This window comes from Oryctolagus cuniculus, chromosome 1 (genome assembly GCF_051225735.1).
Source record: "Oryctolagus cuniculus isolate XC-2025 breed Fujian yellow rabbit chromosome 1, ASM5122573v1, whole genome shotgun sequence".
Lineage (NCBI taxonomy): Eukaryota > Metazoa > Chordata > Mammalia > Lagomorpha > Leporidae > Oryctolagus > Oryctolagus cuniculus.
Window position 1 is genome coordinate 48452379 of NC_142867.1, and position 17944 is coordinate 48470322.

Genomic DNA, 17944 nt, shown 5'->3' on the forward strand with positions numbered 1-17944 from the left:
TGCATGGGAGCAAGTGCACAGTGACTCCTGTTGTTGATTCGACAGCACATTATTTTCTAATTCTTCAATCCTATCATGGACCTAGAGAGGCAGTCATAATACAGCCAGGAAACAGATAATGAACTTCTGCCATGGGTTTGGTATTAGGTGAGGCGTAGTGGGAGCCTTCAGGCAAGTCAGACCCAGAGCCAACCTCCAAGGAGCTCAGAAGCTAGGAAGGCTGGACGTATTTACTGGGGGGTAAATACACAGGTAAGTCATTGGCAAGCACTGTCAGGGAGTCTGCGTAAGTGTGGGTCGCCCCCTTCCCCCTGGAAGCTGGGGTTTGGGAAGCTCAGCAAATGGCCTAGGAAGTCTTCTGCCCATCACTTCTTCCCAGTGTGCAGGTTGACCTCCAGTGCTCAAACACTTCCAGAGTCTGTTGCTTAAGTGTCAGGAGCCTGTGCTAGAAACCTTTGAATAGTGATTCCAAGTGGTTCTCACTGGGAAAGAGTGAAAGTGTCAAGAAAGGAACTTGTGTGAGGATCAGAGTGACTCTAGTCTTAAATGTCTTTCACTTTAGTTTAAAATTTGCAAATAAATTTATTATATACAACATGATGTTTTTATATATTGGAATGGCTAAACAAAACTAATTAATGTACATATTATCTAATATAGTTGTCATTTTTTATGGTGAGGAAACTTAAAATCTACTATTAGTATTTTTCAAGAATTCAGTACTTCTTTTTTAAAAAAATTATTTATTTATTTATTTGAAGAGCAGAATTACAGACAGAAGGAGAGAAAGAGAGAAAGGTCTTCCATCTGCTGGTTCACTCCCCAAATGGCCACAATGGCCGGAGCTGCGCCCATCTGAAGCCAGGAGCCAGGAGCTTCTTCCATGTCTCCCATGTGGGTGCAGGGACCCAAGCACTTGGACCATCTTCTACTGCTTTCACAGATGCATTAGCAAGGAGCAGGATTGGAAGTGGAGCAGCCAGGTCTCTGGCCTGTGCCCATAAGGGATGCCAGCACTGCAGGTGGCAGCTTTACCCATTACACCACAGCACCAGCCCCTGCATGTTTCAAACTATCATCCTTTGTGACAGTATGTATGAATATGGAGGACATTGTGTGAAGTAAAATAAGCATGGCACAGAAAGAAAAATACCACATGATCATAGTCCTATATGGAATCATTCAAATTGATGATAAAAGTTGATCTCGCAAAAGCAGAGAACAGAATGGTGGCCGTAGTCTTCTTTTGACCCAGACTTGCTCTGGGACTGGAGGAAATTATTTCCCCTGACCAGGCCTCAGGGGTCTCCTTGTAATATAGATGATCTCCAGGGCTCTTTTAAGCATTAACATTCTACAGTACCTGAAACTTTCCTCCTGCCAGGATCTAAAATGAACATCCTGATAAAGATCACAGGATGTTTCTCCGGAGTCTAGAGTTCCTCTTAATTAGTGTCTGGGGAACCATTTATGCTTTTATAGCCCCAGTCCCTGCCTCGTGGTAGCAATTGGGACATGCAGAGGCTGAAAGGTACGAGTTTCTCACTGGCTGGGGACACCGGACTCAGAACCCCAAAGGGTTGTCTTTTATGTGGTAGATATTTGTTCTTTTCCATACTTTGTTCTTCCATTCATTCTCTCATTTAGCAGATGCTAAGTGAGGTCCAGGCCTTGGGCAATCCGTCCGTACAATACAGAGATGATGAGACTCTGCCCTGTTCTCAAGATGCCTGCAGTCTGATGAGGAAACAGGAACAGAGCGTTCAAAGGCAACAAGAAGGTTGCGACAATGCCGATTTAATGATGATGGGAGTGTTTGAGTCTGCCTAGAAGCAGCAGCAGCAAAGATCGAAAGATGCTTTGAGAGTTTCAAGAATGAGTTGAAAGTTTTTATTTTTAAATTTTTTAAAAATTTATTTATTTATTTGAAAATCAGAGAGAGTGAGTGAGAGAGATCTATCTTCCATCTGCTGGTTCACTCCCCAGATGACCAGAACAGCCAGGGTTGGGCCAGGCCGAAGCTGGGAGTCAGAAGCCAGGAGTTTCATCTGGGTCTCCCACATGGGTGGTAGGGGCCCAAGCACTAGGCCATTAGCAGGGAAGTGGAGCAGCTGGGGGACACAAATTGGTGCCCATATGGGTTGCTGGTGTCACAGGCAATGGTTTAACCTGCTCTGCCACAATGCCAACCCCTAGTAAGTTTTTACATAGGCAGGAGAAAAAGGTAGAGGAATGAGCGTGTGCAGAGGCCTGGAGGTGTGAGAGAACAGGACATAGTCAAAGAGCTGCAGAAAGCAGCATTTAGCTCATACTTCTATTAGCAGTATGAGCATGAACAAGTATTTAACCATCTGTGCCTCATTTTCCTTGTCTTCATTTATTTATTTATTTTTAAATTTATTTATTTGGTAGGAGAAAGAGAAAGAGGGCAGATGAGGAAAATTAAACATGTCTCCCTGCACCAGTCTGTTTCCACTGAATTCTTTGCTTATTTTATCAGTCCAGATGAGTGTGATGGTCTTTTTAGTTCAGTTTTCAAAAACTGTTATCTTTATTGCCTTATCGTTCTGTTTTTATACTAGCATATGTTCTTTATAGAAAGATTGAAAATACACACACACACACACACACACACACACACAAAAGTCAAAAGAAGGAAGGATTTAAAAATCACTGGTGGCCCAACTGGCTAAAGACAACTTCCTTAACATCTTGGTGTATTTCTATTAAATGTTTTATTTTTTTCACTTTTTTAAAATCTAGCTGTGAGGATGTTGTAATTGTAGTTTTAACTTTTGTAGCAGGTATTTCTATTTCCTTTCTAACACTTGTCAAAAATGGATGTGTCCTTAAAACATAACTGTGATCATAAAATATACTGGCTGAAGCATACATTTTCTTTCTCTACTGTAACTTATTTTCCTCTTCTTAACAGGTTTCTTGTGGCTCAGAGCATAATTTGGCAGTAATTGGTAAGTAATTTTTATACTGATAACCATATTCTAAAATCCATGTGGCAGAATTAGAGAAGATTCTTGATAAACTAGAAGCTTGTATGTGTGTGTGTGTGCGTGTGCGTGTGTGTGTGTGTGTTGGGAGAGATCTGGATTTGGAGAGTGGATGACTTTAGTTGTCCAAGATTTTATTAGAAGCCCCTTTTCTGAAAATTTCAGTCCATATCATCGAGCGTCTTTTTAGGTGCCTGAGGTCTCCCTGCCCCAGGAAGTGGCATTTGATGACATTAAAGAACTCACAGGCTGAGGAGCATTATGTATGGAAAGACAGACAGAAAAAGGAGGAGTGGATTGGACTGCTGTGGTTCTTTGAGTAAATCCCTTATATGAAGTTCTTTCCTCTTAGCCCACTCTTTGGAAACTTGGGGCTCAGCTCACTGCCCCCATTGCCTTAAACTCAAGTTGGATCTAAGTCTCTGGTTAATTGAGGCTTCCCCTTAGTTGGCTCTGGATAACCAAAGTTCGGTCTTTTCATGATTAGATCTATAATTAACTTGAGAAGCCTTCTTCCACAGGTGGGTTCAGTCTGCATCTGACAGCACATGAAAGAGACTGCAATGTAGGGCCAGACTGCCTGAGTTCAATGCAGCCTTCCTGCTATTAGCAGTATGAGCGTGAACAAGTATTTAACCATCTGTGCCTCATTTTCCTTGTCTTCATTTATTTATTTTTAAGTGTATTTATTTATTTGAAAGTCAGAATTACAGAGAGAGAAGGAGAGGCAGAGAGAGGTCTTCCATCTGCTGGTTCACTCCCCAGATGATCGCAACAGCCAGAGGTGTGCTGATCGAAAACCGGGAGCCAGGAGCTTCCTCCAGGTCTTCTCACGTGGGTACAGGGGCCCAAGGACTTGGGCCATCTTCTACTGCTTTCCCAGGCCATAGCAGAGAGCTGGATCAGAAGCGGAGCAGCCAGGACTCGAACCAGTGCCCATATGGGATGCTGGCACTACAGGTAGTGGCACAGTGCCGGCCCCTGTCTTCATTTATTTTTATAAAGATTTATTTGTTTATATATGAAAGACAGAGTTAGAGAGAGAGAGAGAGAGAGAGAAAGAGAGAGAGAGATCTTCCATCTGCTTGTTCACTCCCCAAATGACTGCAACAGTCAGGGCTGGGCCAGGCTGAAGCCAGGAGCCTGGAACTCCATCCAAGTCTCCACATGGCTGCAAGGGCCTGAGGACTTGGGTCATCTTTTGCTGCTTTACCAGGGAGCTGGATTGGAAGTAGAACAGCTGGGACTCAGACCGGAGCCCATATGAGATGCCAGTGCTACAGGCAGTGACCCTACCTGCTGGACCACCTTGTCTTTAAAACTGTGCCTACCTCATAGTGTTGTCATGAGGTTAATGTACATGAAACATATAGAATGGTGCTTAGCTTCCAGTAAGGGATTTCATAATATTGTTATTATCTTATATTTTTATTTTTAAAAAAGATTATTTATTTGAAAGGCAGAGTGACAGAGAGAGGGAAAGAATGAGAGATCTTCTGTCTGCTGGTTCACTCCCCAAATGGCCTCAACAGCTGGGGCTTGACCAGGCCAAAATCAGGAAGCTGGAACCCTATCTGGGTCACTCACATGGGTAGCAGGGGCCCAAGTACTTGGGCCGTCTTCCACTGCTTTCCCAGGTGCATTAGTAGGGAGCTGGATTAGAAGCAGAACAACCGGGACTCAAACTGGTGCTCTGATATGGAATGCCAGGGTCACAGATGGTGACTTAGCCTGCTGGACTACAGCACTGGTCCCTGTCTTATGTTTTTAGCTCAAGTAATTGTTGTCTGCTGGACTTTAGTTCCCCCGTGTGTAAAACTGAGGCATTAAAATGGAAAACTAAGTTTATCTCAAGCTCTAATATGTTAGGACTGCAGTTAGAACCCCACCACTGCTGGGTTTGTGTCGGTGAGCTCTGTTCCTGTGTATTTCTCTCTTCTAGCCTCTGACAGGGCCCCTGTGCTTTCCTCTCCTTTCTTGCCTTTTCCTGGCATTCAGAACAGTGTCTGGGTCTTTCCAGAGACTCAGTTCTCTTTTCTGAATTGAGCTAGACTGGCTCAGCTGCCTTGGGTGGCAGTAGTTTGAATCACTACTTTGCAGGCCAAAATGGATGTGCAAAGAAGCAGAACCCAGGATAGCAGAGGAGGAGGCTGCCAGCAGCAGAGGGGTGAGGAGTAAAAAGGGCTGGAGTGAGAGAAGGAGCTGGAAGAAAATGTAACAGCAAAGCTGCATGTTTTGCAGGCTACCAGATACTTTATATACTCCAGCCTGTGTGTAATTAAGACAAGCTAATCAGATAATCAAAGGCAGTGCCTAGAATGTTACCGTGGCTGCTACTGTCACTGGACTGCAAGAGGTTGGCTTCCCCTGGGACCAGCACAAACAAGAGGATTGCAAGGAATCTAAACACAAGCCCAAAGTTCAGATGAAGGGATGGCTGGAGCTAACAGAGCTGCTAGCTGAGCTGACATCAGCAGTCTGGGGCTGTAGCGAGGGCGGAGACTCTGCACAAAGACAACCTGGTGCAGACCGGCTCCGTCTCCGTGGGAGCTTCCAATTGCGCCCCCTCCCCACCACCTGTGTAATGGGGTTAATAATTCCACCTTGCAGGATCATCGTGGAGGTTAGGTGAAAGGATGCTTTTGAAATGCCCAGCATGTGTATATTCTGTTTGTTTTTTATTTCTCTTGGACAGAGCAGGGGAGAGGAGAATTGTTTGTTGGTGTAACTGTTGTAGTGAAGGATTTCTTTATTGAGAGGGAGAAATGATGACATTCTGGAAAGGTGTGTCCAGCATTTCCCAAGGGAGGGGGCCGTGGAGGCAGTGGGAGAATGGGGCATACTGGTGACCTCCTTGAGGACTGACCTGTTGTTTGCCATTTTGTCCCCAGTGCCTGGGCCAAGCTCACAGTCTGCTGAATGAATGGTGCCAGGGTCAGGAAGGGTGGACCAAGCACAGGACTCTGCACGTCTCCCCCCTGGAGCTGGGAGCAGAGACTCCCTGCCCCTGGAGGCGCGAAGCCCACAGTGGTGCCCCCACAGCGTACAAGCTTTACAACAAGAAGCTGCCTGTTAACCCTGGCAGGAGGCCAGCGAGAGGCAGCAAGCTGGAGAAGAGTCCCTGCCAGCTCCAAGCTCTGTTTCTCCCAGGCAGCTCCTCCCCTGAATCTTACTGCCATTGCCCACGTTAGAGGGGTTTCCCTGCCTGCAGTCTCACTCTCTAAGCTCTGTCTTAGGGGATGGGCTCAACTCCACAAAATAGATTTATTGTACCAGTTTTATAGAGAAGAAAATTGAGACTCAGTGAAAACTGAGACTCAAATGGGTGAAAAGGGTTGCTTAGGGATAAGCAGCTGTAAGCGGTAGAGCTGTCTGCCCGACCCCCAAGACTCTCCCATTCTAGCATACTTTATGGCCTGGAGAAGTAAGTAGTGGTGAAGAGCACAGGCGCTGAAGTCAGATTGCCTGGATTCGATTTCTGCCTCCTGCACTTATGAGCTGTGCAACCTTATGTAAGTGCCTTAAACTCTCTGAGCCTTGATCATCTCATTTGAGACATATTATTGACCTCAGGGTTGTTATGTAAAGTGCTAAGAACAGTGCCTGGCACAGAAGTAAAGGCTCAATAAATGTCAGCTGCTGTTGTTATTATTGCATTAAAACCTCAAGGAAGGAATTGTAATCTGACCACAAGAAGGCCCGAGGCCCAGTGGGAATCTCAGGAGCTAGACAGGGAAGGCTGTCAGGGTCCCAGGCAAGATCTTGACATAGCTGCAGAATGGATATGGCAACTGGAGCCTGAGGGGTCTGGACATCTTGACAGCTCCGGGACCAGCACTAGACCAGATTTGTTCTGGGTCAGACTTCTGTTGTCCACCGCTCTGGAGTGGGACTCGGGCCCTGTGTGCTGCAGCCTGGGGTTCACCACACAGCAGCCGCATTACTGTGTCCTCCAGGGATGGAAATTTTACTCTGCTACTCCATTAGCCTCTAGGTTTCCTCCCCAAGCCCCACTTCTTCTGCAGTGTGGTTTAGTTCTTCCCTCAGTTTCTCAGGTGAGTTTCTCTCGTCAGGACTGGTGTTTGCTGTCAGGCACTCCATGGCTAGACTGCATGGCGAGGTGGTATGAGCTCCTGCTTAACACTCGGGAAGAGCTGCTGGGTCTGGACAGAGCGAAACTCAGGTGCTAACCAGGAAGGAGAGAGCTGATGCCATTGGCCAGGGCTGGTTTGGCCACTGCACCATGTGCCTTGTACAGTCACTCTGCTTCACAGAGCCTCATCCCCATCCTGTGATATCCACCACCGGAAGTTGTTCTTCCCAATGGCACGTCTGTCCTGCTCTGTGCCTGCCGCCTCATAGGTGCTCAGCAGGTGCTTGCTTAGCTAGTTCAGCAGTCTGTTTCCTTCCTTTCCTCTCAGGATTGCCCTCCACATCTGACAGAGCTTGGCGGCTGGCTTCCATTCGTGGACGCCTGCTGAGGTCAGCAGCAATGAGCTAAGGGCCCCCTGGAGCAGGCCCCCTGGATCCTACTGTATCTGCAGGTCCCTCACCTCCATGTCGGCCTGAATTGTCTCCAGCTGTTTTGCTTCCCCCAGAAGCAGCTTATTTTGGCTTGAAAGGGCCATTTGTTTGCCTTCTCTCCTGATGTACAGTTGTTCCGTCTTTCCTTCCTGCAGAGAAAAAAAGAGCTGACTGCGTTTCCTCGCTCCCTGCTCCACACAGACCCTTGGAAGGATGTTATTGGTGGCCTTTTCCCGGAGCACTCAGGCTTGCCAGACAGGCATTATGAAAGGGTTGGATGTTGGCAGGGAAGTGTGGTGCCTCCTCCTCCTCTTCTGAGCAAAGCCAGTTCTTTTACTAAATGGGAGCAATAATTTATGCACAGATTTTTTTTATTTCACTGATGATTTCCAATTGTTGAACCTTTGTGCCTTTTTAATACATATGGCAGAACATCTGACCTTGGCCTGCAACCCATTGAACAGGGTCCTGTAAGAATTAAATATAGAGAAAAATTTAATAGTGAGACATAACTCTATATGTAACACTGGCTGTTCTTCTGAGAGGCTGTGCTGTACCTTCAAACTCTAGGGCCTGTAGTGAGCTTACAGGCAGGTACAGACTTGTTTGTTCCAATGCACAGTGTAACAGGCTGAATGTAAACACTTGAACTATATCATCCTGTTTAAGTTTTGTAGCAAATCGGTGATTGGCACTTTTTATTGTTCATCCCATTTTCTAGATAAGGGAAGATGAAGTTTAGGGTGAGCGATTTACCTCACCCATGTTACACCTCTCAGAGGACTGTCTGTGTTGACTGTTGAACTCAGGCCTCTAACTTTAGATCCTGTGGCTGCTACCCTTTGACGTCCAGCCTGTTTCTAAGGCACCAGATAAGAGGATCTCACCTCTTTCAACATTTAGCTCCCCTTCATATTGACAAGTTCTATACATCCAGCCTAAATCTCTTCTGCTTCAAATTAAACCATTCCCTGCATGACAGCCAGATAAAATTATGCAATTCATGACATTATTTTACAAAGCCACACGTTTAAGGATGATTCTTCTTCCTTCCATTGTCCTTTTCTACTTAAATAAGTCAATTTACCTATTTAATATTTGAGTAATCAGTACATGTACATATTTAAAACTTAAAAAAGCATAAAAATATTTAAAAAACCTCACTCCTACGTATGTCCCATCTTTCCACTTCCGCTCCATGTGCAGCTAGTGCCTGCTATTCATTTCTTCTGTATCCTTCTAGTTTCTGCATATTTAAGTAGACACTAAACCATGTTTTTATCCCTCTTTTTATGTAAATGGTAGCATACCAAATATACTTTTCAGTGTTTGATTTTTTTTTCACAGCAATTTATCTGGGAGCTCCTCCTGTGCCAGTATAAAAACCTTCCCACTTCTTTTTTATAGCTACATAATATTCCCATATTCCTGTTTACCTTATCTGTTATAATAAGTGCCGTGTTCATAGACATTTAGGTCATTTCCAGTCCTTTGCTACTATAAGCAATGTTGTCATGAATAACTGTATATATGTGATTTCTGTGTGAGAGACTGTAGCTTAAAGATGAATTCCTAGAAGTGAAATTCTGTATTGAAGAATGAAAGTATTTGTAATATTGCAAGATACTGAAAAATGGGCCTACACAGGGTACACTTTTCACTCCCACAGCCACACGAAAGTGCCTATTTCTTGCAGCCTTCAAGAGTATGTTTAAAAAAAAAACTTTTGGATATTTTCCAATCTGATAGGTGGACAACTACTCAGGGTACTTTTTGTTTGTCTTATTTTTATTTTTTAAAAAGAAGTATAACATGCTCATATGTTTATATGTATTTCTCAGAATGCATAGAAACTGAATTAAAAGATTTATTTTGGTAAGAAAAATTTCTGAGATCCATGCATAATTTTTTCATAATATGCATTTCTATGGATTTTTAAAGACCATTTGAATAGTAAAGTACACAAATATTTTACAACTTTTTTCTTTATTTGAAAGAGAGAAAGAGAGGAGCCGGCACTGTGGCTCAGTGGGTTAACGCCCTAGCCTGAAGCGCCAGCATCCCATATGGGTGCCGGTTCAAGACCCAGCTGCTCCTCTTCCGATCCAGCTCTCTGCTGTGGCCTGGGAAAGCTGTAGAAGATGGCCCAAGTCCTTGGGCCCCTGCACCCACGTGGAAGACCCGGAAGAAGCTCCTGGCTCCTGGCTTCAGACTGGCGCAGTTCCAGCCGTTGCCGCCAATTGGGGAATGAGCCATCGGATGGAAGATCTCTCTCTCTCTCTCTGCCTTTCCTCTCTCTGTGTAACTCTGACTTTCAAATAAATAAATAAATATTAAAAAAAAAAAGAGAGAGAGAGAAAGACAAAGCGTGCTGTCACATGCTGGTTCACTCCTCAAATACCTTTGACAGCTAGAGCTGGGCCAGGGCTAAAGCTGGGAGGCAGAATCTCAATCCAGGTCTCCCGTGTGGGTGGCAGGAACTTGATTACTTGAGTCATCACCACTGTCTCCCAGGGTCTGCATTAGCAGGAAGCTGGAGTCAGGAGCGGAACTGCGTACTGAACTTAGGCACTCAAACGTTTGGGATGTGGGTGTCTTAACCACTGGGCCAAATGCCTGCCCTATAACGTGCATAAATCTTAAGGGCTCAAACTGTTGAATTTGTGCATATAGATACTTAAGGAAACACCACACCCCACCCAGAGTAAGTTCAGAACATTTCCAGCACCCCAGAAGACTACCCCAAGCCCCATCTTGGTCAAGAACCTACCCCAGAGGCATCCACTGTTCTGGCTTCTACTGTGGAGGATGAGGTTTGCCTGTTTTTGAACTTCACATAATTAGTGACATGTAGTGTGTACTCTATTGTTTGACTTCTTTTTTTCAGTCTATAAGAGTCATCAATGTTGTGTGGGGCAATAGTTTGCTTTTGGCTTGGTAATATTCCACTCTTACAATACAGCACAACTTATCCATTTAACTATTGAACAGCTTGGTTGTTTCTGGTTTGGAGCTTGTAAATAAAGGTGCTATAAACATTCTTAGCTGTGCCTTTTGGTGGCCACATCTTTTTTCTCTTGGGTGCATAACTGAAAGCAGGATTTGAGATACTGCTCAATAGTTTTCTGATAGTTGTACCAATTTATACCCCATGGGCAATATATAAGGATACTACAGAAAATTTTTAAAAATGAGATTAAAAGATAAGTTTATTTTGGTGCAAAAAAGTGTGAAACCCATGCATAGTTTTTTTTTTTTTTTCATAATACACATGTTCTGTGAACTTTTTGAAGGCTGCTTGATGAGATTTCCATTTGTTCCATATCTTTGCCAGATATTTTCAGTCTTATAGATTTAGGTCACACTAATGAATGTGCAATATGCAATTTTACTGATTTGAATTTACATTTTTCTCATAACAAAGATGTGGAGCACCTTTTTTTCCACTTGAGTAACTTTTTTGGGGTCAAATCCAAAGATATAAAGTCTTCACTCATTGTTTTAGGGTGGGTCTTATCTATGGTTTTGTTAGTGATTTGTAGGCATCCTTTACATCTGAGAGGTTCCAGTCCTATATTGCCTATGTGAATTGTAAACATCTCCTGCTAGTCAACTGCTCACTCTTTCTTAATGTCTTAATTTTAATGAAGTCCAGTTTATTTTCTTTCCTTTAATGGTTTCAGGTATTTGCATCCTATTGAAGTCATTTTTACCCACTCCAAGTTCATGAAGATATTACCCTATGTTTTCTTTGTGAAACTTTATTATTATTTTACATTTTACATTTAGACCTAAAATCTATCTCAAATTAGTTTATTCTTTTTTTTTTAAGATTTTTTTTTCTTACTTGAGAGGTAGATTACAGACAGAGGGGTGAGGGATAGACAAAGAGAAAAGTCTTCCATCCACTAGCTCACTTCCCAAATGTGCCAAAATGAAGCCAGGAGTTAGGAACTTCCTCTGGGTCTTCCACGCGGGTGCAGAGGCCCAAGCACTTAGGCCATCTTCCACTGCTTTCTCAGGCCACAAGCAGAGAGATGAATCAGAAGAGGAGCAGCCGGGACATGAACTGGTACCCATGTAGGTTGCAGGCATTGCAGGTGGAGGCTTAGCTTATTGTGCCACAGCGCCAGCCCAAATTAGTTTATTTTAAAACATTATTTCAGAATCACTTATTGAAAAGTTCATCCTTTCCTCCACCTTCACTATAAACCAGGAAATTGTGAGTGGCTTTTGTATTTTTTCTTCTTCATTAGTTTGTTTTTCTAATCATATTTTCTAATTGTACTACACTAGCTCAGTTGCTATAGTTTATAATAAATCTAGATGTCTAGTATCATAAGCCCTCCTACTTTATTCCTCTTTAAGATTATTGTTGCCTTTCTAATCTAATTTTAGTTATTATAAATGAAGTTGAATATCTTCATATGTACAAGAGCCATTTGTATTTTTTTAAAGATCCATTTATTTTCTTGAAAGGCAAAGGTACAGAGAGAGGGAAAGAGACAGAGAAATCTTCCATCCACTGGTTCATTCCCCAGATGGCTGCAATTGCCAGGGTTGGGCCAGACTGAAGCCAGGAGCCAGGAGCTTCATCTGAGTCTCCCCTGTAGGTGGCAAGGGGCCCAAACACTTGGGCTATCTTCCACTGTTTTCCCAGGCTCATTAGCAGGGAGCTGTATCAGAAGTGGAGCAGCCAGGACAGGAACTGGCACCCATATGGGATGCCAGTATCACAGGTGGCAGCTTAACCCACTGTACCACAACTCTGGCTCCTGTATTTTTTTTAATGAAAGGCTTTTTCATACCTGTATTATTTCATTTTTTAAAAGATTTATTTATTAATTTGGAATTCAGAGTTACACACAGAGAGAAGGTGAGGCAGAGAGAGAGAGATCTTCCATTTGCTAGTTCACTCCCCAATTGGCCACAACAGCTGGAGCTGTGCTGATCAGGAGCCAGGAGCTTCCTCTAGGTCTCCCATGTGGGTGCAGTGGCCTAAGGACTTGGGCCATCTTCTACTTTCCCAGGCCATAGCAGAGAGCTGGATCAGAAGTGGAACAGCTGGGACTCAAACTGGTGCCCATATGGGATGCTGGCACTGCAGGTGGCAGCTTTGCCTGCTACACCATAGTGCCAGCCCCATATTATTTCATTTTACATTGCTACTGCAGCAAATTACCACAAAATTACTTGATTAAAATGACACAAATGTATTACTTTAGAGTATGAGGTCAGAAGTCTAAAATGGGTTTCACTGGACTAAAGTCAGTGTTGGCAGACTTCGCTCCTTGTTAGAGGCTCTTGGCAGAGTTCATTTTCTTACCCTCTCCAGCCTCTAGAAGCCACTTGTATTCTTTGCTTTGTGGCCCCTTGCATCTTCCAAGCCCGCCATGGTTTGTGAGCCTTTCTCCTGCTGCACCACTGACACTGACTCTTCCCCTGTCTTCTCTCACATTTGAGGATCCTTGTGATTACACTAGATGCACTTGGATAATCCAGTATAATCTCTCCATTTTAATGTCAGCTAATTGGCATCCTTAATTCCATCTGCTCACTCAGTTCACCTTTGCCATAAAACATGACATATCCACAGGCTGCAGGAATTAGGACATGGGCATCTTTGGGAGACCATTATTCTTCCTGCCATAGTATACTTTGTCCTTGTTTTGTGGTCTGAATGTTTGTTTCCCACTGAAATTAGTATATTTAAACTTAATCTCCCAATGTGATAGTGTTAAAAGATGAGGCCTTTGGGAGGTATTAGGTCATAAGGGCTTTGCCTCCCTGAATGGTATTGGTTCCCTTGTAATAGAGGCCTGTGGGTACTTGTTTGCTCCTTTCACCATGTGAGGGACACAAAGAAGCCACTGTGTTTGAAGAACAGGCCCTCACCAGACACCAGATCTGCTGGCTTTTGCTTTTTCTTGTGATATTTTTGTTTTATTTTGTCCTTATTGTTTTTGCCATGCAACTTTTTCTTTGACTGTAGATCAAATCTATCAGTCTTTTTTTTTAATATAAAGATTTATTTATTCATTTGAAAGTCAGAGTTACACAGAGAGAGGAGAGGCAGAAAGAAAGAGGTCTTCCATCTGATGGTTCACTCCCCAATTGGCTGCAACAGCCAGAGCTACGCTGATCTGAAGCTGGGAGCCAGGAGTTTCTTTCGGGTCTCCCACATGGGTGCAGGGCCCAAGGACCTGGGCCATCTTCCACTGCTTTCCCAGGCCACAGCAGAGAGCCGGATCAGAAGTGGAGCAGCCGGGACTCAAACCATTGCCTTCATGGGATGCTGGCGCTTCAGGCCAGGGCTTTAACCCGCTGTGCGACAGCGTCGGCCCCAAATCTATCAGTCTTTTTGTGTGACTTCTGAATTGTAAGTCAAAGAAACCCTTCCTACTCCAAAGTATAAAAGGTTTTCCTCATATTTCATTCTAGGACTTCTATGGTTTTTTTTTTTTTAACACATAAATCTTTGATCCTTTTGGAATTTAGCCTGGTATATAGTGTCAGGTGTGGATTCAACTTCATTATTTTTCCAGATGGCTGCTTAATTATCTCAATATTGTTGATTGAATTATTTGGCTGTCTTCCTGTGTCCCGTTGCTACCAGAGGAGCCCTAAGGCATCAAGAGAGGAAGTGACTTGTCCCAAAATTGCACAGCGAGTCAGTGGCAGAGCTGAGACTAGAGTTCAGGTCCAGCTCATGCTGCTCAGACAGGTGCTGGGGGCTGGTTCTCAAGCAGTTGCCTGGACTATTTGCCAGGCAGAGCAGCCTCTTTTAATTCTATCCCAGTGATCTTTCCAGGTCCTGCCTCCCTCAGCTCTGGGACTGACTGTATCTTCTTACCTGGTCACTTGATATCCCATAGTTTTCTCTCCACTAGTCCAGAAGCACAGCTAAATCTTTTGCTTTCAGAAGAGATGTTTCATAATAAACACAGAGATCTGTTTACAAAATTTGGTTATCATTTAAGTCACATTTCTGTTGAGTCATGTTTTCAAGGCATAGCCTCATATCCCAAGGTGTACCTTTTTGGTTCCCAATAAAGATAGATTTTTTTTTCCCATGATTATTCCTTAAAAAGCAACATTTATCTCACTCCACAGGAGTTGTCTGTGACATCACAGGGTGAGGATGCCAGGCTGTCGAGGAGGCTCTTCTACTTGCTAAATGACTCACTCTGTCATGCTAGTTGTTTCAAGTACAAGAGTGACCACTATGTCAGCTTGTTGCTTTCCTTGTTCTAGGTTGCTTACACTAGCAGAAACTATCGTTTGATCCACTGGACTTGTTTAAAAATACTCAAGAGGCTTGGAGCTTTGTAGAAGTCAATGTAACTAAAGTGAACTCAAGATGAAAAATACAGAGTTAGAATAAGCTAGAGGCAACCTTCCGTAGTCGAGGGCTGAACTCTGGCCCCAACTCCGTCAGCCACTATCTCTGTGTGATTCTAGGCAGTTACTGTCTGTGAGGCCTTAGAATCTGCACTAGACAATTCTTAAGTCTGTTGCATTTGTCAAAGTCTGTCCTTGAGGTAGGCATTTAGCCTACTGGTTAAATTGCCTGGATCCCATAACTAAATGCCCGGGTTCAATTCCTGGTCCCAATTCCTGCTAATACAGGCAGCAGTGATACCTCAAGTAATTGGGTTCCTGGCCCACCCACATGGGAAACTTGGGTTGAGTTCCTGGCTCCTGGCTTTGACCTGGCCCAGCCCCAAGCGTTGCCTGCATTTGAGGAGTGAACCTGAAGATGAGATTCTCTCTCTCTCTCTCTGCCTCTCTGTCCTCATGACCATACACTGTGTTGTATATCTTAATAGACCTGAATTGTCTCTGCTTGTCTTGCATGCAGTAGACGCCTCATGTGTTTGTTATGTGCTGAATGATTATTATATGCCATGCTTTCCTCATTCCCTCCCTTTAGTTTACTAGTGGCTGCCAGTGTACCTGGTAGCATTGGGGGTGCTGTGAGGAATGCAGTTTATGGTTGTCACCTCATGGAGATCCTATTTAATGGGAGAGAGCTATGAGTTCAATCTGACACAAAGTATGCATTTAAATACTGAATGAATAAATATAAAGTAGACACTGATGGAACTTAGAAGAAAGAGTGAAGAGGAAGGAATGATTAATTTGGGAAATCCTCATGGAACAGATGACTTTTGAGCAGAAGGGCAAACAGGAGCATTCTGTGCCATGGGGTCAACATGAGCAGAGGTGAGGAAGGCTTTAAAGTGTGAATCATGAGTGAGGGACAAAGGTTAACCAGCAAGACAGCTTAGGGGCAGATGGGGCCAAGTCTCCAATAAAAAGCTAAGGGGCATTGACAGTGTGGGGCTATTATGGGTTATTTAGGAAGATATTTCACAAGTCGACAATTTCAACAAAAGATACAACTTTTTATTTTTAAGAAGATAATGCCTTTTATAGAATACAGGTGAAGTGACGGTAGTTGAGTGCCTACTAAATGCTGGCACCATTTTAAGCATTTAGCATATGACATTTTATTCAGTCATCAGCATGCTAGGTAGAAAGGGGATAAGAGTTATCCCTGTTTTCCAGATGACAAAATGGAGACTTAAAGAAATGGAGCCCAGGGTTCAAATTAACATGTGCTGCACGTGGCCCCCATTGTGCTTTTCCTTCCAGAGGTTAGAAGCCAGTCAATTAGCATATCAAGCAGCATCAGCTGAGCTTTTAGTAGACCTGTGACCTTGGAGGACAGGAGAAGGCCACAGCAGAGCTAGCAGTACTGATAGTACTTGTCTGGAGTGGCAGAGGCCAGGCTCTGTCCATGTGTGTATCCTCAGAGCATAGCGCCAGGGGACCAAGTGGGTGGCATTGGGCAGCTTAGACAGAGGCCAAGCAGTCTGGCTCATGAAACTGCTCTGTCCTTCCTTAGATAGAAGCAAGCTTCCCCGAGCCTGGGTGGCACAGCCATCCCTCTCTCTGAACTCCAAGGCCCCCACTGCTGCCCTCAACTCCCACAGGCCTCAGCTTACACAGGTACCCCTCTGTACCACTTGCCCTATGGCTGCTGTTCCTGCTTCCTCTCCTGGGTGCACCTAAAGCCCTGGAATGCAGAACAGCTGCAACTATTCACTTCAAAGTGCTCTCTCTGGGCGGGGCTTCAGGAACATTCTGTTTCGCATTCACGGATGTATCCATTCATTAAGAATGTGTGCTGTGTAGTAGAAAGAGCACTGACCTGGTCAAGAGACCTAGGACTAACTAGACAAGCTGCACTCACCACTGGCTGGTCACTTCCTTCTCTGAGCCTTCTTTTCTTTATGAGATTTGTATAAGGTAATATTCAAGGTGTCTTCAGCTCTCATACTTTCTGAAACTGTTCTGTGCATCTGTAAATTCACACCTTCACCCTCACATGGGGTTAGGAATGCTTTTCAAAAGAGATGATGTTGGGGGCCGGCACTGTGGCATAGCGGGTAAAGCTGCTGCCTACAGTGCTAGCATCCCATATGGGTGCTGCTGGTTCGGGCCCCAACCACTCCACTTCTTTTTTTTTTTTTTTTTTAAGATTTATTTATTTATTTGAAAGTCAGAGTTACACAGAAAGAAGGAGAGGCAGAGAGAGAGAGTGAAACAGAGAGAGAGAGGTCTTCCATCCACTGGTTCACTCCCCAGTTGGCCACAATGGCTGGAGCTGTGCGGATCTGAAGCTAGGAGCCAAGAGCTTCCTCTGGGTCTCCCACGTGGGCACAGGGGCCCAAGGACCTGGGCCATCTTGCACTGCTTTCCCAGGCCATAGCAGAGAGCTGGATTGGAAGTGGAGCAGCCAGGACTTGAACCAGCGCCCATATAGAATGCAGGCACTGCAGGCAGCAGCTTTATCTGGTATGCCACAGCACCAGCCCCCCGCTCCACTTCTGATCCAGCTCTGTGCTATGGCCTAGGGAAACAGTAGAATATAGCCAAAATCCTTGTGCCCCTGCACCCATATGGGAGACCTGGAGGAAGCTCCTGTCTCCTGGCTTTGGATTGGCATAGCTCTGGCAGTTGCAGCCAACTGAGGAGTGAACCAGTGGATAGAAGACCTCTCTCTCTTTCTCTGCCTCTGCTTTTCAAATAGATAAATAAATGAGAGAGAGAGAGAGATGATGATGATGATGATGATGATGTTGGAGGTAGGGTGAGTAGGAGGAAGAGAAAGGCTTTCCAGGAAGTGGGATCTTACGAACGAAAGCATGGAGAAGGCATGGCAAATTGGAGAAAATGAAGGTATCAGGATGGGAGCAGAGCAGTGGGAGAGCAGAGCTTCTGGGATGTCTATGGCTAGATGCTAAAGACCTTGAACATTAGACTAAGCAGCTGGGACTTCACCCTGTGGGATAATGGTGCAGAAAGGGTTTCAAAGCAGAGGAATGACTTAATGTAATCTATTT

At 44.4% G+C, this 17944-nt stretch overlaps 1 protein-coding gene across 50 annotated transcripts in view; it reads left to right on the forward strand.

Annotated features, from left to right (window-relative positions):
* The window catches only part of SERGEF (secretion regulating guanine nucleotide exchange factor), a 247749-nt gene that overhangs the window by 151454 nt on the left and 78351 nt on the right, over positions 1–17944 (forward strand). For 30 of the 50 annotated variants that reach the window (XR_016230742.1, XR_016230746.1, XR_016230743.1 and 27 more), the window contains one exon: positions 2936–2972. The exons of 2 other annotated variants lie outside the window; for them this stretch is intronic. Coding sequence is in view for 35 of the 48 variants with exons in the window: in XM_008275115.5 (XP_008273337.4) it covers positions 2936–2972 (37 nt within the window). In the remaining 13 variants the exon portion in view is untranslated. Of the gene's footprint in view, positions 1–2935; positions 2973–5899; positions 6335–9529; positions 9879–17944 lie in introns of those variants that run through there. 18 more of the 50 variants (XR_016230744.1, XR_016230731.1, XM_051833946.3 and 15 more) reach the window with 3 other exon arrangements.